Source organism: Coturnix japonica, chromosome 2 (genome assembly GCF_001577835.2).
Source record: "Coturnix japonica isolate 7356 chromosome 2, Coturnix japonica 2.1, whole genome shotgun sequence".
Lineage (NCBI taxonomy): Eukaryota > Metazoa > Chordata > Aves > Galliformes > Phasianidae > Coturnix > Coturnix japonica.
The window spans coordinates 127,575,602-127,600,037 of record NC_029517.1 but is presented as its reverse complement, the minus strand read 5'-3'; the positions used below and the strand labels follow the sequence as shown (position 1 = coordinate 127,600,037).

Below are 24,436 nucleotides of genomic sequence, written 5' to 3'. Positions count from 1 at the left end.
TGTTCAGGTGCTGAGAAGATCCCAGAGAAGTTCTGCAGGTACTGTTGGGAGGATTCTTCTGGGCTGATGGATGCAGGGAATGCTTTTAACAGTGTGTAATTTCAGTGTAAGAGGGGAATGGGCACTGTGAACTCCTTTTACCACATTTTATAAACTTCTTTAGGAGAGCTTCCTTCTTGTTGTGATTTCACATAGAAAGAGTCTATAGCATTTCTTCAGTGATACACCGAAGGACGAACAAAACAATAACAACCCAAATAATAATCTCATGTTTCTTGTTTTTGTCTTACATTATTAAAATTCAAACATTTCACTGCTATGAAATATAAATAAATCATGGGGTTTCCATTTGACAGCTGAGTAAACCAAAGCTAAGGCACTTGTAGCAGTAGAACAGGAAATCCTTCACTGATATTATATAGCCTTCTTTTAGTGGCAACAGGGAAGTTTTATATATACATGTGATAAAACACTGAAATACGCTTCACATCCACCTGGAAAATGTTTGCCACTGTGACACTTCCCTGCATTATTAGCAATTATAAATGAATCTGCTCAGGCATTACCCTGGAGACTGACACTGAAGTCACTGCATAAAAAGCAGCACAATGAAGATCATTGCCATAATTACCAGCCCAGCCAAGGCTGTTACTGAAGCCAAAGCATGGGCTGAAATCATTGATGGTTCTATGACTCACAAGTTCCTGCTCTGTGCTGTCATGGTTTATTTCCCACCTGTAGGTTACAGGTGTATGCATGGCCTGTTACCATAATCAGATGATAGCATCCTTTTCATATAATGATGAGTTGGTTGCTTTAAGTTTAAGGACTCACTCAGACTTCTGGTCTAAATTTTCACTTCATTAAAATATCCTTCATTTACCACTTTCATTGTCATCATAAGTGGAGTTTGTGCTTGTCTCATATACACACCAGGCAGTGGTCGGTCTCCCTCTTGCTGCCAAATTTGTATTGAGAGTAGATTTTCCACTGTGTCATCCCAAAATAAATTCTGTCTGAGTCAGCCATAAACTCATAGTTGATTTCTGTGGCACTCTGGCTTCATGTTGCTCACCCTACATACAGTGTAAGGCACAGTGCCACAACCCTGCTGCTAAGATATGAATAAGCTACCAGGAATAATTTACAGAGAAATTTAAATACTGCTGACTTAGGGGAAATAAAACCATTGAAGCATTGAATGATGCTGGGAGGCTTGAAGCCAAAATCACATTTGCTTTTGTTCTGTTCTGACATGGGGTGTAATTGGGTTACAGCTACAACTTTGAAATAATGAAATAATCCTTTTCTAGCTTTTTTTTTTTTTTTTTTTTTTTCTCCCCCCTCCAAGGCCAAGAACACAGAAACATTTATTACAGTGTCCAGTAGAGCATGAACAACTCTAATTATTCATCGAGGATAAAGTAGCTTCTGGACACTTCAATAGGTGAAGCTCATCTAGAATAAATGCCTCGATAATATTTTCTGGGTTGCAGGTGGGGATCTGCTCCAGGTGGGCTCTGCAGGGCTGCAGGGAATCCCTGCTGTGGGCCTGGAGCCCCTCCTGCCCTCCTTCTCCTCAAATCTGGGGCCCCTCTGCTGCTTCTCCATCATTTGGGGCTTCCTCCCCAGCCTGTGCCTGCTGTGTCCATGCTGAAATCTGTTTTCCTAGAAAATCTGTCTTGCTGGAAAATTCTAGAAAGGGTATGGTTTAGGATGGATTTTGAGCACATTCACAAATGTATTTTGGGTTGACTGGTTTGGGGACTCTTGGCTTCGTCAGGTTTCATCACCATGCTCTGTCTGAAGGAGCCAAGTCAGATTCAGCTGTATCACCTCTTGGAGCCCATCCATCACAGCAAGTGACAGTTTCAGAGGATTTAACTTTGACATTTACTTGGCTTCTGCTGTCTTACCATGAAAGCACTTCTGCTGCATCCCACAAAGAAACACGGGGTATGAAAATGCATTTATATCACCTGTCCGAACACTAAAATTTTGTTAACAAGAATTTTTGTCATAAGGGAACATGATTTATTTCCTCAAGCCCACAATTTGCCCTTGGTCCTTCTGTCTGACAGATGGAGCTGCTCATCCTGGGCTACCCAATAGGTCTTCTGATAACCCTGGAATAACTTCCAAATGTGTTGACTTCCTATCTTTCCCTGCACAGCCATAATTTATTAATGAATTAGATCTTTGCTGACTATATATTCTTGGGTTTAACTTGAAATGAGACATGTGGACATAGGGCCAGTATGTTTAGTAACTGAAAGTCAGTAAAATAGTTTAACCATAAGAGGGAAAGAGTATGAATTTTAGTCCACTTAAGACTGCAGACAGCATAACTTTCCTGATAGCATCTGAGCAATTATTATCCTAAGAGAGCTGGTAAGTGAGGGCACTTTTTAAAGTGTTTAAAAGCAAAAATGCTGTATTTTAAAATGAAAAGTAAATAAATGTTTAAGTTAGTCTAGGAAGGATTCTTATCATCTTGGTGCTTTGAAGGTTGTAGCAGTGTTTGGCTAAGGTGAGAAGAGAGTTGCTGTGAGAGATGTCTTAGCTTTGTGTACATATATATATTCATATGAATTTATACAGCAAAAATGTTTACTTTTTTCTAGGACAAACTTTGTATTTCTTTGTAGTGTAAAGTACAGTGTGTCCTCAGGCTGGGAAGGAGGAAGCAGCAAGATGGAAAAAAACAACAGTGGGCACTTACAAGATAGATTTCAAAATCTTTTGGCATTGGCAAGCCTTAGAGGCAAAAAACACTAAATTACCTTTTGTGTATATCTCAGGAGAATGTTTTCTCCTTTGGTGTGTTGAATCCATGTGTTTGCTCATGTATTAAAATTACTGCTGGGCCTGCAGTATAAAGATAACATAAAATGAATCCTAAATACCAGATATAGGTTTATAGCCTGAGATGCTCTCCAGAGCTGTCATCAGTTCTGGGTTGTGGTTGTGATGCGAGGTAATGTTTTGTGCTCTGCAAAGCCAACCACTAAAGGGATTTAGAGATGCTGACCAACATAAGCTAGGAGACTGCTGGAAAAAATGCACAGAAAATAATGAGAAATTGCCAAGGAGGAAAGAAAAGGTGCAGAGGGACAAAGCTAAAACTGTGTTTTAAGATCCCCTTGCAAAATTAATCCTGCCTTGTCTCAAAAGCAGTGCTATGGACTGAGACTGATGAGGACTTGGTGACCAAAGTAACCTAGTGCCAGGCTGTCATGGGGGATAAGAAAGGGGGCAAGTCACAGTTTTGAGACAGATGGAAAATACTGTTGCTCTTTCACTAAGGTCATGGCTGCCACCATACATACATTGCTGCACCACTGTATTCATAGCATCCTCATGGTGATGGGCTCACTTCAGTGGTACAGAGAACAGTAAAGCTCAAAACAGAATGGGGTGACATCCAAAGGTGTCTGTTTTTAATGTTGTCCTGGATAGTTAATAGTAACACATGTCTGTCCTCACAGTGACATTACCTGTAGATTTCTGCCAGCGTCTCTCTTTACATACCCACATCAGCACTGTTGAAGGGAACTCTGTGTGTTCTGAAATGCCATGCTGCATCTACTTCAGACACTTTTTTTGCCCTATTCCAGGGGACAGTTTCCCCCTGGAAATGGGACAAGTGTGCTACCAGCAGCTCAGAACATCAGGACGACCCTATGCTGGCAGACAGCACTTGGTCTGCATGATGCTCAGGAAGGGAGAGGAGTCCATGCCCTCACCATGGGTACACATAATCTTTCCACTGTGATCCATTGTCTCTTTCATTGCAGGGTTTAATTTTTATTAGCAATTTATTACCAGCATCATTAGAAAATTATGCACAGTTGTTGGGTTTGAGATAACATTCAGCTCCAATTCCTGCTTTGGGCAACAAGGTTTTGCCTCAGACACTGAGGTGATAAGTGCTGGAAAGCTATGGAAGATTTTAATTTAGGCTGTATAAAGAGACAATTTACTATGTAAGAGCACCTGTGTATGCTTGGTATTGATAGGATTAGCATAAAGTAGTTCATATTCCTAGACTGTAACCCAGCTTGAGATTAAGTAAAATATTCTGCAAAGGAAATTACTACATGTTAATAACACTGAACATGTATATACATTTTATTTATTTATTTATTTTGTGTACCAGCCACATGCTTTAGGACTGTCTTGACAAGATATTACACTGCCTTTAATTAAAGTTTTTCTAGCATTGTGGATCCTTGAAATTTCCAGTAGATACTGGCTCTGTAGTCGGTATACATCCATACTTTCTGAAGTCTGTCTTTTAGCTGAACTCCAGATATATGCTGTGTACTGATGTTACTTATATAACTCAGCAGCATTAGGAATGCTCTGACATCACCTAAGAGAATTGTGAGGACATCAGGATGAATTTGCTGCATTATTATTTATCCATGTCCAATTGAAACCTTCTGAAAGAGATATTCTTAGTAAGGCAAGCAGAAATATTGTTCTCTTATGCTGTTTTGGATCCTGCCTCAGTAGAGAATCTCAGAATTACAGGAATCAAAGGTGCACTGTGAGATTGTGCTGAGAAACCATTCTTGAGGTGACATCTCAGCTCTCCATCTGCAAAATTAAATTACTGAGACCTAGTCCTCTAGTAATGCATACAGACAGACATCAAATTGATAACAGAAAGACATTAAACACCATTTTAAGTGATGTGAGTCAAGCAGATTATTTGAACTATCTTATCTTGAATTGCATCACCAGTCTGATGCTTGTAAAACAGAAAAATGTAACTGCGGGTCTTTTAGTATGTGTTTTTAGCATTTTTCCTTGCAATTTTAATTCTTCCTTTAGTTTTGTCATTAGTGGGCAAACCTTATAAAGGTGGGGAAGCTAACATTCTGTCTCACTTTTGTCAGTCTGTGGAAGGACTGTAGGTTTGGTAGAGCGTCATCAGCAGTAGTTTAAAATTCTTTGAACACTGGCATACAAAGTGCTTCGTTTTTGCACCAATCATTGTAAAAATTAGATACTCATTCTGCATGTAGGCCTCTCTTCTGACAATCTTTAAGTCTTCTGTATTGTTCTTTGTTTCTTCTGTCATTACATGCAAGGCTGTAGAGATCTTAACCAACTTACATTATACTTCTCACCAAAAATTTGTGCAATAGATTTACACAGAATCACAAAATTGTAGGGGTTGTGAGAGACCTTAAGAAATCATCAAGTCCAAACACCCCTGCAGGTACCTATAGCAGGTCACACATGTAGGTATCCAGATGGGTTCTGAATATCTCCAGAGAAGGAGACTCCACAACCTCTCCAGGCTGTCTGTTCTAGTGCTCCAGCCCTCTGACAGTGTTGAATTTCTTCCTTGCATTAGTTTAGAACTTCTTGTGTTCCATTTCTGCCCACTGCCCCTTGCCCTATTGTTCCTCACCACCAAAATACTCCATCCCCATCAGCTTGATTCCTTCACTTTAGATATTTATGAATAGTGATGAGATCTCTTCTCTTAGAACTTCTTCAGGCCAAACAAATCCAGGTCTCTCAGTCTTTATTCATATAGGAGATACTCCAGACCGTTCACTGGAGCTTTTCTAGAACTTCCCTAGCTTTTTTGAACTGGGGAGCCCAAAACTGGACTGAACTGAACTGTGGCCTAACCAGGGCATAGTAGACGGGTAGGATCTCCTCCCTCAACCTGCTGGCCACACTCATTTTCACACATCCCAGGATACCATTTGCTTTCTTGGCCACAAGGGTACACTTCTGGCTCATGCCAACTTGTTATCCACCAGAACACTCAGGTCCTTCTCTGCAGAGCTCTTCTCCAGCAGGTCATGCCACAACCTATGCTGATGCATGTTCTTATTCCTCCCCAGATCTAGAACTCCATACCTTCTTTTGTTGATCCCCATTGGGTTCCTCTCCACCCAACTCTCCAGTCTGTCCAGGACTTGTTGAGTGTTAGCGCAGACTCCCAGCGTGTCAGCCAGTCCTCCCAGCTTTGTATCATCAGCAAACTTGCTGATGGTGGACTCTGTCCCTTCATATGGGTCACTGATGATGAACAAGATAGCGCTGACTCTTGGGGAACACCACTAGTTGCAGATTTCCAACTAGACTGCGCCACTGACCACAGCACTCTGCCAGTCAGCCAGTTCTAATCAACTTCAGTGTCCATCTATCTATCCCACGTTTTCTAAGTTTCATAGCAAGGATATGGTGGGAGACAGTGTTAAAATGGCTCGCTAAAAATCAAGGTACACAAAGTATACAACATCCATTTCACTCCATTCATTTAATACAATCGAGGAGAGATGTAGTAACAGAGATGCCTGCCAAGTTCTGGTTTTAAGTATTTCTCAGGTCTTCTTAGCAGTTGTTTTTTGCATGTGCAACAAAGTGTTCTCAGTGAGTGATAATCAGATATTGAAGCCCAAGCTGAACAATCGCCACCAATTCCCCCTTCATTCTGCAAATATTATTCAGAGTTTTGCTTCCATTGTATAATTAGATCAAACAATTCACTTACATGTTTCTCTTTAACATTTCCTTGATGGCAAATAGAAAGATTTACTTAAGAAATAATTTGCAATTTTTTTTTTCCTCCAATTAGTTCATCTTTAAAAATAATGTAGTTCCAATTCGGTGTTGATATTAATGGAAAAATTGACTCCGTTAACCTGCTGTGGTATCCCATCCCACAACCCAATGAAATTATTCCCATTTTTCATATTTATTGCATCACTGGATTCTAAATGAAAATAAAGCCTTTTCCAATTGTGTGTGGACAGTGGTCTCATTTATTCTCAAACCATGGCAGAAACCTCCATTCGTAGCCAATTAATTTGATCCAGAGTTTCATTTAGCCAAAAGCATTCACAAGCCTCTCATTTCCCTATCTTCCTTATGTTTAAGGTGAAACATTCTCTCTATTCTCTAAATGTCTACTGCTCCCTAGAACAACTGCAGCATATCAGTGGTTTTCATTTTGTTTTGTTTTTAAGAAATAGACATGCCGGAGTAGAAGGAGAAGAAGGAGTAGAAGGGCAATGAAGTATGTGAAGTTTTCAACCTCGCCTTTAAACGGTTTGGTAAATTTGCCTTCTTAAGACAGTATGTTTGAAAGTCTGCTCATCAGTGACTGAGTGGGAGAAGGAATCTTGTCATTCATGATGGCTGATAATTCATTTGCCAGATCAAAATTAAGAACAACCTTTCACCTCCAGCTATACACAGCCATCATCCCTCTTGCCTTTTCAGTGAGTACCAATGAGACTGCAGTCAATTTGCACATGACAAACCAAAAATAACCCCAACAGTCTGTTAAAACAATCTAACTACCCTTAAAGGATTACATCTTAACGAGCTCCGCAGCCTAGTACAGTTCAGCTGATCAATGGTTGGTGAATCATATGCTTTTTTTTTTTTTTTAAAAAAAAAAGAAAAATTCAGAAAAGAATTCTATTGTGAACAGGAAACAGTTTAAGGTATTGTAATATATAGTACAGGTTGTATGGTTAAAATCTTTGTAGGATTAAAGCCCCAGGCCTTCACAACTGCCACAGTAAAATTCAAAACTAATTCTTTTTTCTAGTACAACCTTAGTTAAATCCTGTCTGCTTCCAAGCATATTTTATTGTTCCACCATGTTTCTCCTACTCTATACATGAAAAGTTTAGCATTAGCTGAAGGGCATCTCAATTTGCCATCTGTATTCCAAGCTATTACAATATGAAGGTTTTTTTGTCATTGTAAAATTTCTCTTTAAACTGTTCTTTAAGACTTTTTTCATTCAAGACATTCAACAGAGAAATAAGTATTAAGAACTGGTGGGGTAAAAATTCTTGAGCTGACAGTAGATAGATTATGGGGAAAAATTAATGAGAGAAAATGTGGAAGAAAAGTAAGCAGCAGCTTTGAATGCCTGGAGTGCAGTGCATAGCAACAGTATATTTGCAGCCATCTACCCCAAAGAGGGAATGCACTCAACATTAGATGTGCATAGGTCAACTGAAGCAAGAAGCTTTTTACATGGAAATGGCTGTGGGCTTTTCTGTGTGACTATCACCATTTCTCTGTGCCCACTGTCTTTTATCACAGAACTTTTCATTTCTTCCTCTCTTGGGCTCATTCTTTGATCTTTCTCTGATCTTTCACTGTTAATGTCACTGAGAACTTTGCCCGCAATTTCTGTAAGCATAAGTTCAAGCTCTTACTTTCCTTTCATACTATTTCTTAAGTTTCCCAAATGTTTCTTTCTAGGCTTCATTCCCCAGTGAACAGATGTCACTTCAGTCTCTCTTTCTCTTTTCTTTTTTATTTCTTGGCTAAAGGGTAGAAACACTTCAGAAAAGCAGTGAATAATTTGATTTGTCTTCAAGCACTCAGGGAAATCCTCTTTAAGGTAGAGGTAGTGATCAAGTTAGCTCAATTTTGCAGTTCTCGTAAAGTTAACAAATCAGTGCCAATAAAATATTTAGTTACCAGAAAATAAATTCAGATGAACATGTGTGGACACATTCCATAGACAAACCTGCCTGTAAGTAATTGGGTATTCATGTTAAAAATAATTAAATCTTTTCTGGTTGCTCACATTGGACCATGCCAACAACTCATGCAGTTAAAGCTGCAAATTATACCTTCCTGATGCTATAGAGCTGATATATGAAGCAAACGTATTCTGGAGTACTACCCACTGGCATGCTATCTACATGTAAAAGAAGGAAGAACATTTCTGTAACACCGTCTATAAATATAGCAACCAACATGCAGTCTAGTTCCAAAGTTACATTTGCTTTGAGGTTCTGAGCTTAAATCAGAGCTAAAACTGACACAGAAGTTGTTATAATGATTGAGTATTCTTTCTCAATTTAACATCTTCACAGCCCTATTTAATTTCCTGTAATATTTTTAGTTCACATAAAAAATATTCTCCCTATTCATCATAAGATATTTTAATCCTGATAAAGGGGATGAGGGGAGGGTGGGATGGAGCTTCCTATGTCTTCTTCCTCTATTTAGTCCTTTACGTTTGACACCTTGAGCTCTCAGCACTCACTGACAGAGTGATGTGAAAGAGATATCCCTTCCTGATGCCAAATCTGGTGCTTGGTTTAACTCAGCTTCTGCAGGGGCTCTCTGTGGGCTCTCCTTCAGGTCACAGAAGCACCACGGGGTCCTCCATGGCTACATGGCTTCTCAAAGAGGGCGCTCCACAACCCCAACCCCACAACAAATTATCTGAAGCAATTGTTAGTATGGGCCCAATCTATTTAGCTTGCTATACCATGAAAACTGGTGGAGAGCATCAGTGTCCCTTGATTCCAATCTGTTTTTCACTTCTACTTCTTGTTTTTTCCTTATATAATCTGTCTTACAAAGTTTTTATCATTGTCTCACAAAGTGAGACATCATCTGACTGGTAGGAGTTGCTACCAAATCAGCCTGTGCAGTCATTGCTGGACCTGGAACATGTAATGTAAACCATACTTTTGGGATCTGGTTTTGGGTAATGGAATGGTCAATGCATTAATAAAGGAGGAATGAGCATACACGTGTTCTGATAACTAGGGAACTAATAAAAGCTTTGCCAGAAATAGCAATCAGGTACTTTTGGGAACTGAGGAAAAATGAGTGTGTGACAATATCATCTAGCATAAAAACTTCTATGTATTAAAAACTGACAGAAAACATAAACCTGATACTGTGTATTAAAGCACTGAGACAAGGCGGAAAATGCAACCAAATGTACAAGGTGATCGCTGCATTATTAAATTCAGCTGTCTCAGTTATCCAAATCCAAGGGAAAGGCTGTTTCTCCTCTTATGCAGTGTGGCAGAAACAGAGTATGAGCCATATCTTCTACAAGGAGAATGAATTGAAATTCTTGGCCCCCCAAAAATAATAACTCACATGCTCTTATATCCTTCTGACCTTCTGTAAAGGAAAGAACACAGTGATCTTTGCAGGAGGAAGAAGGGTTCACAAGTTCCTTCAAGAGCCCAAAGCATGAAGTGTTTCTTAGGCTTCTCCAGAACTTCAATAATGATGCATGAAGAACTTAATTACGTGCTTTCTATTATAGGCATGTTGAATCATTTGTGTTATATAAACAATATCCACAGCCACATTACAGCTGTTTACCATACACTTCAAGTAGGAACCTTGAGATACATCTAATAACATTACAAGCAAGCTGTGTGTAAACGTGCTTATTTTGTTAATGTCACAGTGACTGAAATGGTGCTGGTAATTTAATGTGAAGTGCACGCCACAAAAAACCTTTCAAATTTTGTCCTTGTGAGTAATTAACTTTGTCGTCAGATTCCACAGCACTCGCTGAATTCAGACAACCTACAAGCTCATTGTTACCATGTCTTAAGTTTTACTGAGTTGAGTAAGGACTGCACTACTTGATTTCTTCTACTTCTCTCTAACTATAACATTGCCCTCATAGAAGAAACTAAGCTTGTATTCTTCAGAAAGAATTGCTTTAATAGTTGCCTTGGCCATGGAAAAACACTAGAATGCATGCACCCTAATGGACAAAAATAAGAGTTGGGGAAAATAGTTTTTAAGAACTTCTCATTATCAATTTTTATTTAATCTCACGAGTTTTCAGTCTTGAGTTTGGAGAAATATTTGAGTGTCAAACACTATATGTCTGATTATTTTGGTAATGTAGAGTTTGAAAATAGCCCCCTTTTCTTCCCCAGGCTATTCAAAGTTATGTTTAGAGGATTGTGCCTTAGAACCCAAAGGAAAGCTGCCTCTTTGCTTTTACCCCTTTTTAAAATTACTCCTAACATTGTGGTAGAATGCTAGGTTTGATTCATGGCTTGTTATGCAAAATTGTGAGTGAGACCTATTTGACCCAATCACTTTGGGCACTTTTTCCAGATAGATCAACAGACACTTCTAATACATGTCATCTCATCCTAAAGCAGACACCTAAAATAAGTAGGTGAGTCACGCTTCTAGGGCCTACAGTTTTCTGCACTGTTTTAAATGGAGCCAGACACACTGAGGTTACAGTGGCGATGTCTGCTGTAGGCTGAGATGAATCCCAGCCTATGTTCCAAGTGCATCTGGCCTGATTTTTATTGAATCAAAATGCAAGCAAAAACCTTAAATGGCAAAAGGGAAAGCTGAGCTGTAGCATTCATTGAAGCCAATGAAAATTCTCACATTGTTTTAAAGTCAATTTGAACTGATCTCCAATACAGAAATATTGTCCAATTTATTCCTAACCTTTCTTTTTTGTGTTTAAATTTTAGTTTATTCCGAAACTTTCATTTCTTGTTTATTTAAACTACGGACTGTTCTGAGTAAAGAGCAAACTTCAGAGCCACTGTGGGAAAGTGTTGCTGGTAAGCAGTTTATCCATGTATGATCAGAGCTCTGACATACTGGAGGGACTGTTTGATTCATTCTTTACATCTTCCACCCAGGAAAGATTTATTCCTAGCGTTCACTTACTGATGGTTTATTTTGTCACGTGGCAAATGTGTGACCCCATCCCTGGAGATGCCCTGGTGGAAGGAAGAAAATCTGACTTACCATAATCTTTAGAAGTCTTTTTCAGACACCATTGTTGTCTGGAAGGTCAATAAAAAATCCGCATTCATAGTGTTACTGTGACAACTATTTGGGCTCAGCAAAAGGGAAAAGCTCTGTATGTTTGATGAAAAATCCCTCTGTCATCTCAATATTTGGAACCAGCAGAGGCCTTGTAAGCTGTGAGCATCAGCACTGTTGCTTTCTGCTTCAGGCTTTCTGCTTTTGTCCACAAGATGAGATTCAGCTTAATCAGATTAAGATATTACATTTAGGCATCTAAATATTTGTATGCATACATCTGAGTTAAATATCTACAGTCCTAGTAAATCTAAATAGTTATTGGAATCAGAGGAACTCAGACGGTCGTTCAGCTCATTTAATGAGCTCTGTTGGCTTGTGGTGGTCAAATCTGTCATTTTGTCACCAGAAAATGGATTTAACTCTCCAGTCTTACACATTCATTATAACATTGACATTCCAACTCCTCTCTACATTGATCCCACAACACAAAGAGGTGGGAAAGCTTACATTCAGAAAATCCTATGGATGTTGAATAAAAATAGGAAAGTTATGTCAAGGCTGTGTCACACTGTGCCCAACATTTCCCTTTACAGAGGACCTTCCTTCAGTCAAACCAGCTGTTCCATTTAAGAGAGAACTGAATGAAGATTCATCTTTGAGGATATAAACATATAAGTCTCAATAGAGCTGCTTAGTGCAGACCTAACTGCTTTGCTAGATTGAATTGTGCATGCAGAACTTCTCATTACAGCAAATTGAGTTTTATTTTTTCTGAGTGTACTTACGTATGCTGAATTCTGTTCTGTTTCAGATGGCTTCACTAAATTGAGCTCTTTCTTCAGAGAAAAACAAATAAAAACGTTCCCTTCCATATTGCCATTTTATTTTATTTTATTTTTTTTCTGAAGGTTTGATAGGATTGTCTGTATTTGAGACTGTCAGGTTAAATAGGGATAATGTAATCCTAGATATTAACAAGTCAGTTGAACAAAAGGGCCGTCATATTTAACAGCATTGTTACAGATGCTGGTGAAACACTTCAGGAATAAAATTGGGCAGGTCTGGAAAAGACTGATAACCTCCTCCAAAGACTTCAGACTTCAAATGAAATATCACATGCTTACAGATGATCATTCTGAATTTTGAATGCTGATTAATTGCCTATGGTAATTAAAAGCAGAAAAAAAATAGTTTAAAACAGCATCAAATTTACATAGGTACAAATACCATGTGCAATTGTTTGGTTTTATAAATCAGTAATGATGATACAATGACCTCTATGGTGCTTATCCAGAGTTCACCTTCAGGGAGGACGTGATTTGTTTGCCATGCAAAAAGAACTTATAATTTACTAATGACCTTGGACTAGAGGTGAAAACAAAACATGTATATCTCATCAGCTTTCTGTGCTTCAACTGTTCCTAAGTTGACCTTAGTAGCTGTGTTAACACCACAGGGTTTTCAGCCCACTGGGAGTTGCATGCACTTTAATGATCTTTCCTTTGGAGGTGAACATACTCTGTAGACCCCTTTACTGATTCACTTTAAAGTTATTGATAGACAGTACCAACATATTCTCATTAGTTCAAAGATGAAATATTGGAAAGATCCTTGCAGTGTCCATATAGAAATGGGAGAAGATGTATTTTGAAATGTGGGTAGGCATTATAAGGCATACAGCCTATCACAGCAGTTTGACTAATATGCAGGAGGGTGACAAGGAATGTTTTCATTTCTGCACAGTAAGAAACAGTATGGCCAGCTGGGATTGATGCTATTAGAAGACTATACTGCTCATGTCAGCATTGCTCAGTTCCAAGAGTCTGATCTTTGGTACTGACCTGATGCTCTCAGTAGATATAATGGCTTCCCAAAAGGGAAGAGCACTAGGACTTCAGTCCTGTGCATCCAGTGCACTATGAGACACTGCAGGGGATCTTTGGTGTGCACACAGGGTTGGTAAATATGGAACAGAACCTATCAGGCACCCTGTAGAGCCTCACAAGGATACCCATGGTTAGCTGATAGAAGTCCATGCCTTGAGTGAGACTCTGAATGAGACAGGAAACCTACACTGAAATATTTACAAATGGCTGTTATTATATGATATCTGAAAAATATGGAGACATCCACAGTTATTCTGTAGAAAAAGATCTTCAAGAATATTCTGTTTTATAGTACTCTGGCCACCCCCTTGCCTCCAGGTAGTACCATTTGTGGGGACTGGCATGGGGGCAGAGCTGTGAAGCCTTGTTGCCCAACAGATCATCAGTGCCAAAGTACATCCTGCTTATCTAAGGAGCATGAATTCTGATGTAAGAAAAGGCTTGTATCAGCAGCATCAAGTCAGATTGGAATCAAAATTGGGCTTGATTTGTAGTGAAGTTTGGTTATGGTACTTATTTCTTCTGTGTTAATTTCTGAATGCAAAGTAAACATTTCACCATTTGTTGGATCTGTAGCTGCTGTAACTTGAGTTTTACTCTTGCGTCTCTTAGCACAGATCCTTTCTCCTTTTTACTTCCTGTGAATAAAGTGAGAACAGCTCATCTGCTAGCTCATCTGCTTTGCATCCCACAATTTAATAAATTATTTCCCCAGTGATTGATATGGGCTCATTCCACCGTACCACAGATTTGTGAATTGAACATAGACTATAGATCAGTTGGGTAAAACTGGTATGCAATGCTGTCACATAGAGTAAGATGCAGAGATGACTCTGCATTGTTCACTTATATAAAAATTAGAAAAAGCTCAAAAAGTCATCCTAGATTAAAAACAAAAACAAAGCAACCAAACAAGCAAATAAACAAAAACCTGCCACAGCACAGCAACAATATCACCCGTAATGGAAAACCCACTAAAATGGAGTGTACTGGCAATGTTTTTGTGGGATGAAGGTCATGTGTAGCCATGCTCCTTTTTCATTCTTAATTGCAAATCTTTAACTATGTAAGAATGTCCATTGGGAATGCTGTGACATCACTTTTTTTCCTCATTGTCCTGCTCCAGGAGAAAACTGAGCTCACTGCATAAAGTTCTCATGTTCCCACATTGAACTGAGTGTGTGGTGAAGGTTGAGATGGCACAAAGAAGAGTTCAAATTAGAAATTGCTTTTTCACTTGCTGACCCCACATAACCGAAAGTGTTAGATTAGGTTGGAAGTATTGGCTTTATCTATAAAAATATGCTCTTTTGCAATGTATTTTCCAAAATAGAAAAAAATATATATACTGTCAGAGCTCCAAAATGGGTTAAAGTAGAGGGTGAAAGAGTAAAGATTCTCTTTTCACCTCACTCTAAGAATCAAGCTAGCTGCCAAATCAGTTATCACTCCCCTGACTACAAACCCTGTATTAGAGACTACAGAGGCCATGCAGAATGGTATATTCTTGATGTTAGAAATTCACTCCCAGATATATTGCTTGTGAAGAACATAATATATTTGTCACGAGCACCTGTCAGAAAGGGGAATTTGGTCAAGTGAAAGAAAGAATGGGTAGGTTGTTTTACTATTAATTTTCCTTTGTCCTCTACAGTCTTTTGATTTTCAGTGATATCAAATGGAAAGGCAGAAAATAATACAGCAGTGTGCAATCAGTGCAAATGACAGGACAATGAGCTCAGAAGTTTCTCCACAAACATGTTACTTGAAGCTCACTAAAAAATCACTGGGAGCATATAACGTTCCTTTCTTCCTTTCTAAAGAAACTGGAAGGGTTTGTGAGGTACAGGTGCATGTCTGTGTGAGAAATGTGAACTCCTGGGTGTCAAAATTTGTTGCTTTTGAAATCGATCTACTTGATCTTCATCTCTCTGGACACAGAAGCACTGATGAGGTTTAGAAAGGCACTTTCCTGGAAACTCAAGATCAGGATGTGTAACTGGTGACATGGATGATTAATGTTCTTACCTCAGATTCTTTATATACTATAAATTCAATTCACTTTGTTACAGAAGTCTGGATATTTGATAGCTGAATTTTGGTCTGACTTTGAAATGTCTCACACCCGTACTTCACAAAATTTAGCTGAAACCAATGGATAAATGTTGAAGTTTAACTTCAAATAACTTCATACCATTTTTTTAATATTTTTTTTTAATGTCATTTGGAGAATGTTTTAACCATTTCTGAAACTGATTTGATTTGCTGTTACGGCAGCTGGTGCTGCTGGGTAATGCACTTTGGCTGTGTGGTGTTCCTGCTTTGCTGTGCTGCATGGCCTGCCATGCTTCATGGTCTGCGTGTCTCAACTCAATTAGCAGCATGCTGCTACAGAGAGATAAGCCTATGGACAAGCATACTAGTCATGGCAGATAAAAGGCCTAAACAACAGTTCAGTTCAATGTCATTGCTTTTTATAAAAATAGGTTGTAAAGCCAGTAACAGAACAACTCAGAATTTAGTTGCAGCAGTCAGAGACTTTTCCATCTTTATACAATCCATAGGAAGGCAAGAGATATCTATCTCCTCGATAGCTAATGCTGTTACTGCTTTCCCTCTTTCTGCAGTCTGCCCCACGTCACTCATGTTAAAATACCTAGGCTTTTTCCTGTACTGTATGTATGCTAGAGCTTTCTGACATCTATAATACTTGTCTCAAAGACAATACAAGATAGTAATGGGTTTTTGGTGGATTACTCTTGTATTCCAAGCTGAGAACAATCTGACAGGGTTTTCTCTGGCTTTCTATTTTGCACTTGTGCAAAATGTGACGATCCAGTGTTCTGGAATATCATATAGAGCAGAAGATCCACAATGTTGGAGTTCATTGTATCTGACTTTGCTGACCCAGAGTATTTTGTATCAGCATGCTAGGCTCTTTAAGGAAGCTGTCAAAGATGATTTAAAAAGGGTGAATTAAAGTGATACATTACAGCAAAATGTTTTATCAGCGTACTGGAAAAAATGGCAACAAGACCATGAGGCCTTAACCAGACTTTCTGCTTGTACATGGAGGAAAGAAGGAACTATCTGATTTACAAGTTGTTCTTCAGAGTCTTAAATGCAATGCTAGGAAGCACAATTTTCCTTTCCTAAGTTTTCCTTTTTAAAAGCTTTCCAAACTTAGGGAAACTTTAGTAAGGTCTATTCGGAGCAATTCCTGCCATTGCAGAAGCCATGGTCACAAAAGAGTACTTTGGCATGAATATGACTCAGTCTCCTACCATTAATAGTCCCCATTTCTGTTACCAATAGACTTGTGTCATTCTGGGCTACCATGTAATTGCTGGACCTGCTAGCCTGTTACTAAGACAGAGATTTCTCCTTACTTCTTCCAGTGTTTCTTCTAGCTTCAAGTGGAGATTCTTCCTCTGTCTCTCCCACTGAAGTGGAGCAAGAGTGAAGTTCAGCTTGTTCAATGTGGCATTCTGTGCTCCTGCTGTATGGTGGCACTGGGACAGGGACTCAAGCAGAGAGCTGTGAACATGAGTGTATTCAGCAGAATTTGTGGACACAGAGAAAGATCAGTGCAAGAGGTACAAGAAGTAAAATATTAAATAATGTGTGTTTTGAGCCCTGAGAAAGTTGGGCGTGAATTCTCCATAGAGTTGATCTCAAATATCTGGTATTTGCTTCCTTTTTTTTTTTTTTTTTTTTTTTCTTTTTTTTTTTTTTTCCCTCCTGGTATTAAATATCCCAACTCAACCCTCCTATTAGCAACCATAAAACGATCAGTGCAAGATACTGCAGATGTACTGTGAAAACTGAAATTTGGATGCAGAGAAAAAGGTGGTGGGTGGGAATAAGAAGCAACTGAAGGAAGTGTGAGAAAAGATCCAATTTTAATCTTTATGGGTCAAAGCCAATAATTGAAAGAAAAATATGAAGTTTGAGGAATGCTTGTGAGAAGCTGATACCCTGATTTTAAGAACATATTTTATTGGGAACTGAACATCAAAACAATTAAGTAAAACTTTACCATATTTTCCAAATTTAGTCTTCGGTAAATCCATTAGCATTTACCAGGTGGTAGAAAAGAATTAAGCTAGATTGCAGACATAGAATCATAGAATTATGGAATGGCCTGGGTTGAAAAGGACCACAATGATCATCCAGTTTCAACCCCCTGCTATGTGCAGGGCTGCCAACCACCAGACCATGCTGCCCAGAGCCACATCCAGCCTGGCCTTGAATTCCTCCAGGGATGGAGCATCCACAGCCTCCTTGGGTAACCTGTTCCAGTGTGTCACCACCCTCTGTGTGAAAAACTTCCTCCTAGTATCTAACCTAAACCTTCCCTGTCACGGTTTAAAACCTTTTCCCTTTGTCCTATCACTATCCATCCTTGTAAACATCCATACCGCCTCCCGTTTATATGCTCCCTATATGCAAGTTTTAAGGAAAATAAGAAAGGACCAAATGAAGTTAAGCAGAAAAATTTTAGATTCAACTGAAGATTTGGAGAGAGAGGAAATTCCAATGGATTTGCAAGAAATGGCACTGCAAATCTGAAAGCCAATGCAAGTCTATGCACTGTTGCATAAGAGGCGATATCTTAGTAGTAAGTGTGTATGACTCTGTCCTGTCCAGACCTTGGATTATGATCTTGTAAATGTGATTCTGGACAAGATGTAGTTGTGATACTGAAGTTGCAGCAAAGGAATTCAGAAAAACCTGGTCATGTAAGAAGTGTTTTGGTAAAGCTGACAAACTAATTCTTTCAGTAGTAAAATCATATACATATTTGTAATTAAATCCAAAACCAGGCTGAATATAAGGGGTGGCATTCAGCTGATTTATGCAGTAAACAATTCCATAGAATATAATAGAAGAGGAGAGGAGAGGAGAGGAGAGGAGAGGAGAATATGGAGGGGAATTTCAAAAATCAAGTCCAACTGCTTGACTGCTTCAGGGCTGACCAGAAGTTAATGTAATAGGCATGGGACATCAACCAGCTCTCTAGGAAGCTTTTTCCACTGTTTGACCCTCACCTTCACATAGGAGCTAATCATTACAGAATTTTCTTTCAGATACAGAGAATACATTGCCTCTGTAGGTGCTTCTTACCAGCTTGAGCTGTCTACTTCAAGATAATGAGTTGAACACTAGGACTGTATGTTCCTCTCTATTAACTCTAAGTCTGCTCTAGGTATGTGATTGCAGATGTCCGTAGTGAGCCCTAAAACACATCTCACTGTAGGAGACAATACAAGACTCTTATCAGTGTAACTGCTAGTTTAATTAACATGTGTTGTGGAAAAGAGCTGTACAAAAATCAAACATACTGCATGTAAATGACAGAAAACTGCCAAGATGATGACAGATGCAAACATTATTTGACCTGCGTATGATGTTTCTGATCCTCATGACAGCTATGTTTTGGAATAAGTTATAGGCAAATCACTATATGATCTGCTTCTAAAATTCGATGGAAGAGGTGCTGAATGGGATACATGAAAAGAACCAATGTATAGAAAAAATGTAAAAGATCTCAGCTATATCAGCATCATTTTGGTTCATATGAAAACAGACACAGAAGAAATACTTAACGAATCTGAAACATTAAAATAAATCAGAATTTATCAGCAAAACAATCCATGATGTTCATCCAGAAAGAATCAGTTTCATAACCTAGCATGGTCATAAATTATTTTTTTCTTTCCTGGAAGAAGTATGTATTGTTTTTGGAAGATTATTTTTAATACTCCAGAATAGCATGATTTGAAAATATGAATTCTCAATGGCAAGAACATTTATTGCTTCGAATAGCATATTAGTTGTGACAGTGACAAAGGAACACTGACATTTGGTGGTCTGTAAATTACACATCCAACAAAATAACCAAGATTTTAACAATAGTACTGCAAATAGGTACAACTTTCTGGGCCAGAAAACATTACATGAAATGATAGCAAGTTTAATTTTTAAAAACTGAGGAGGTAAATTCAAATCTTTATTTGTCATATCTGAATTAGTCTAGAGGTACAGACTGCCATCTGCTGAGACACTTCAAAAAGTCTGGGCTTCTGAGGACTGAATTTTTATGATTAAAGTTGATTTTTATGCTGTTTCTTTCTTCTAACCTTTAGTGCTATATGTCTCTTCATAGTATCACTGTAACTGTGTGTAAATTTCAGATGCTTCCTCTGATTCCCCGCGTCACTGTTTGCCTTTCATCATCCTCTGTGGTTTCAGTGCTCTGAGTCACCTATTCCAATGCTGCAGTCAGACTCAACCACTAGACCCACACTTCTGCCTTTTAAAAGATGAGAATAGAAAACACAGACTCAGGTTCTGTCCTATTGCCATGGGAAAATACAGACTGAGCAACGGCCAAGCAAGTTCAAGTCTTTCTGATTGCTTAGTAACCATATAAGCAAAAAAATGGGCATAGGTAACACTCTTGATGAATATATGATTGTTGTCTTTTCTGAGCGAAGGGGACTGGTGAAAAAAAAACACAAACAACATGATACCTTTGTAGCATCTGTTATAGAAAGAGAACTTAAGAAGACTTCTGGGCTTTGTAAACACCAAGATCTGAAAAGAAACAAAACAGGCTGCAGGGAAACTGGTGGTTTGTGTAGCACGAACAGAGATATTAAAATTCACAGAGTGCTCTGAACACGGTCATCATTTTAGATGCTAAATGAGGATTGCTGAGATGTGATTTGATTAACTTGCAGTGGGTGTTTATACTTTGGAAGCAGGGTGGGAGTAGGAAATCTGATGCTTCCAAGATGGATTTCATTTACTTGTCACAGCACAAGCTTTTCATCATTGTGCACCCTGGATTACTGTAGAAGGAGCAGCCTGGATCTGTGGGACGTGGGTTTTGGGGAGATTGTGTTCAGCTCAGCAGTCAAACCTCAAAAGGGAATTTTCTGGACTGCATTCACATAATTCTTAAAGCTGGGGGTTCAGATTATGTTCTGTGCTGGGATTGAAATCATTTTTGGTGACTTATGATCTCCAGTCTCACCCTCCCACCCTCTTTTTCCATTTCTGTCTTCCACGATCTGTTATTTTTGCAGGTGGGCTCCTGCTTGGAGGAGCGTGGGCTGCGCTGCAGAGCAATCGAGCAAGAAGCACCCCTTGCCCATTGGTGTCAATATTTATTTGGTTGTTAGTGAACAAGGAAAAGATTTTTCAACACAGTGAGACTCATTTTCTTGCACATCAAATATAGGAATACGATCACCTGAACAACACCTGCAATTCGTTTGTTTCACGTGGAGGGGAAAGAGGGTTGAGCAGGATTCTTCTGGTCTGTGGTGTGCTGGTACCCTCTAGTGGTAAAACTGCAAGCATTTTTAGGCTACTGAGCTTCTGTCTTTCTGAATCAAAATCTGCACATCATCTTTATATGACAGTGCCGTTCTCTTTCATTATAATGTGAATTCACATCTGAAGTTTAAGCAGCTGATAATGTAATTTCCTTGGACTGTTTTCAATGTGATTCACCTTTCATTAAATCATTTGAATGGTACCTGTGTGCTACTGGGTGACACAGTGTAAAGAAATTACTGCAATGGATATCATCAGGTAGCTAAAGCTCAAGCTTATAATTGGAGAATTAGTGATGGTGCCACTGGACTGGCTGTAACTTGTTAAATCATAGTTAATTTATAGTTAGTTGAAGGAATCGCATTTTCTTGGTTGAGTTAGTATCATTTTGCTTCAGGAGGTGCAGGAACTGTGAGTCTTGAGCAGCTAAAGGGCTACTGACTTTATGACTGCAAGTTGAGGACGGCAAGTTATGGTATGACAAAACCAGCTTGAGGGTATGGCAAGAACTTCACAAAGGTACTAAGTTAACTGCTTACTGTCTTGACTGTACCACGCATGCGGTTATAGGTTGATGGTAAATGACCTGTTATGGACCCAATGGCTGTTTCCTGTCAGCCACATAACCCTTCCTCCATAGGATAGCTGGTGAGTGGGAGAAGGAGAAACATGTCAATGAAATCCAGAGTGAGTCAGCATGAGCAAATCAATGTATATCTGTTCTAACCTTTCTTAAAAGGGCGGATCTGAAATTTTCCGAGTGATTATACTGGCATAGAAATTTCAAACTGAACAACCCTCTGGGCCAGGAAAACTATGGCATCATAACACTTCAGGGTTTGCTGGAAGGTGTTTCAATGTTGTCCATTCCTTGCATGGAAGTATTGTCAGGGTATGCTCTTTTAGCCCCATGTTTCCCCATACACAAAAGAAACAAATACCCATGATAGATTAGAGGAGACATATCCAAGCTGAGCCTCTGTAGTCGTCATTCTCCCTACCTCCACATGTATATTGGACTCAGTTCTTTTCACACAGTGAAACAAAGTGTAGGTTTACTTAGCAAGATATGAAATGGCACTTCAGATTGAATGGGTATCAGATTGAAGTTCAGAACAGGAATTGCACAGTTCAAGTCTTAACAAGATTTTTTTTCCTCCTGGATGATTTCAGTGCCTAATGCCTGTCATTTCTTTGATGCAGTCTAGCAAAAGATCTGGAGCTTTTATGGAGATGTCCTTTCCATTTATTCACTAAGCTATGACGTACTTCCATGCCCACCTTCCCCTCTGCTCCTGTGGATCCGATTTGAGAGCACATTCAAAGTGCCTATGAACTGGATACATCAAGTACTAGAATATGAGCTTACCCCACTCTGCTTCACAGAAATCACTTATAAGACTCCCTTGTTTTTTTTTTTCCAACCTATTTATCTATAGAAGATTTTTCATAGCTTGAACCCGGGAATAGTTTTTTAAGCAGATCAACATGACTTCAGATTGGACTGGATTGGATTTACCAGCTGTGGGAGTTAAATTTTCTGTCAAATCTCTGAGTTCTGGGTCTTCACAGACAATAGCACAGACGCAGTGATTTATCACATACTGGGTTTATTGGAGAGCAGAACTTTACCCTCTCTATTGTCTCTCTTTCAAGCTTTTTCATCTTTTCATCTCCATAGAAATGAGTGCAAAAAGAGAAGTGGGAAAAAAAAAAAAAAAAAAAAAAGAAAAAGAAAAGTGGTGTGGGTTTCAAGGGAGAGTTTGTCCCGTTGCTGTATTGTATTGAAGCATTTACTGTTTCTCTGGTCTCAGCATGTGCCAGGTAGATTAATTTCACTGCAACCACAGTGTCTTTTTATGAAGCACACAGAACATCAGCTTGGAATAGACCTTCTGAGCATTACATATCTTATAAATCCCTTCCTGACGTGCAATGCTATCTGTTTTCTTCCAGAAGAATGCAACAGAGTTAATTAACATATGTTTGTCTGGGAGTCATTTTGATGGAGGTTCTTGCTATCATTTGTTGACTTCACAGTCCCCCTTGGTCTTTCTGAAAGTCCACTCCACTGCTTACTGATCAGAAGTACCTATCTCCTATAATTAAATAAGCAGCATCTCCCACACAGATACAGAGCAGTAACATTCTCTTGGCTTCTCCTTTTTGTTTCACTCCAGGTTTCTGATTGTTTTGGGGTGTTTGATCTTAGCTGTCCTGACGACTTTCAAGGAGTATGAAACCGTTTCGGGTGACTGGCTTCTCTTGCTGGTAAGTAGTCTGAAGCCAGTGTGTCACCCTGCTAATGTCCCTGAACAGAAGTCAGCTCCATCAGCAGTGATAGAATCTTGTTCTGCATGCAGTACAATTTCTTCTGTTGGTCCCAGGATGGTGACTGTGCTTTTACACATTGCAGAGTTCCCAGTCCATTGTCAACATCAACTGAGTATAAAGGATGAAAGAAAGACAATTAGCCTGAGATTTTTAAATAGTGAGTTTTCAGTACTTCCCCAACAGTTCTCCCTCTGAAGTACCATTAAATCTCCTACTGGTCAGATTAGAACTCAACACTTTTGAAACCTCAATTTTTGAGGATCTCTTAATAATAGTGATTTATTCCATAGTATTTTTTCATTTCCAGCCTTTTTCTGTTTTTGTTTTTTGATGAATGCCCTTAGAACTGGACTCAAACTTGTGCCTGATAGTAATGTAGTTGAAACTGTTTGAAGCAATGTCTCTATTGTCCATGAAAGAGGGAAATGTACTTGGAGAAAATAAATGTATTCCTGTCTCTGAGTTTTCAGCATGTATATTTTATTAAGGCTGAATTCATACTCAAGACAATTTGTGTAGGAATCCTATTTGGCAAAAGGAGGAAAAAGAAATAGGAAAAGCTCACTAAGTATAAACATGGCATATTAATAATTTTATGAAAATGACCCAAACTCCCATAGCTGTCATGAAATAGAAAGTGGTCTGTCTCACTAACCGTAGTCTTGTGGAATAGCAGTTCTAGGAGAGCCACGTGGTACTTCCAGGATCTCAGTTTCCATTTCCCTTTATACACCAGAGGCAAGTAGATGTGGATAAGAATTAAATGCCAAGAGGCTTAGAAGGTCATTTCTCCTTGCAAGTTTATTCTTAAAAAGCAGCTGTAAGAAAACACCTTCACCTGCTAGGGAATCTGAATCTCACTTTTGTCCCTGTTACTGCACTCTGAGCCATCTATTCACATTTGAGAAAGCCTGGGGTAATTTCTCTTCTCCTGTGTCTGCTTTCTTATGGCTCTGAGCAGTTTTCAGAAGTGGACAGCAGCTGCAGGTATGAGTATTAGAGAAAATCCTCCTTTCCTCTTTATCTCGTATTTCCGGAGGCCCCATGATGTTATTGTTCCGTCTCCTTCAATCCCTTTGGAGAATTAATCTCCTCATTTCCTTCTTATGCCTAGAAAAGCTGAAAAATTACCCAGACATTAATCACAACAGAAAATCCTGTTTTTCTTTGCAGAGAAACTGAGAGTGATAATGTATGTTTTAAATTTGTCATATATATGTCTTTATACATATGCCTTAAATATTACCATATGAATACACTTGCTCCTGTCCTTTTCTCTTCAGACACAGTTCCAT

At 38.9% G+C, this 24,436-nt stretch overlaps 1 protein-coding gene across 3 annotated transcripts in view; it reads left to right on the top strand.

Annotated features, from left to right (window-relative positions):
- The window catches only part of KCNQ3 (potassium voltage-gated channel subfamily Q member 3), a 179,850-nt gene that overhangs the window by 120,934 nt on the left and 34,480 nt on the right, over positions 1–24,436 (top strand). For all 3 annotated transcript variants that reach the window (XM_015856360.2, XM_015856359.2, XM_015856358.2), the window contains exon 2: positions 22,988–23,078. In XM_015856360.2, coding sequence (XP_015711846.1) covers positions 22,988–23,078 — 91 coding nt within the window. The remainder of the gene's footprint in view (positions 1–22,987; positions 23,079–24,436) is intronic.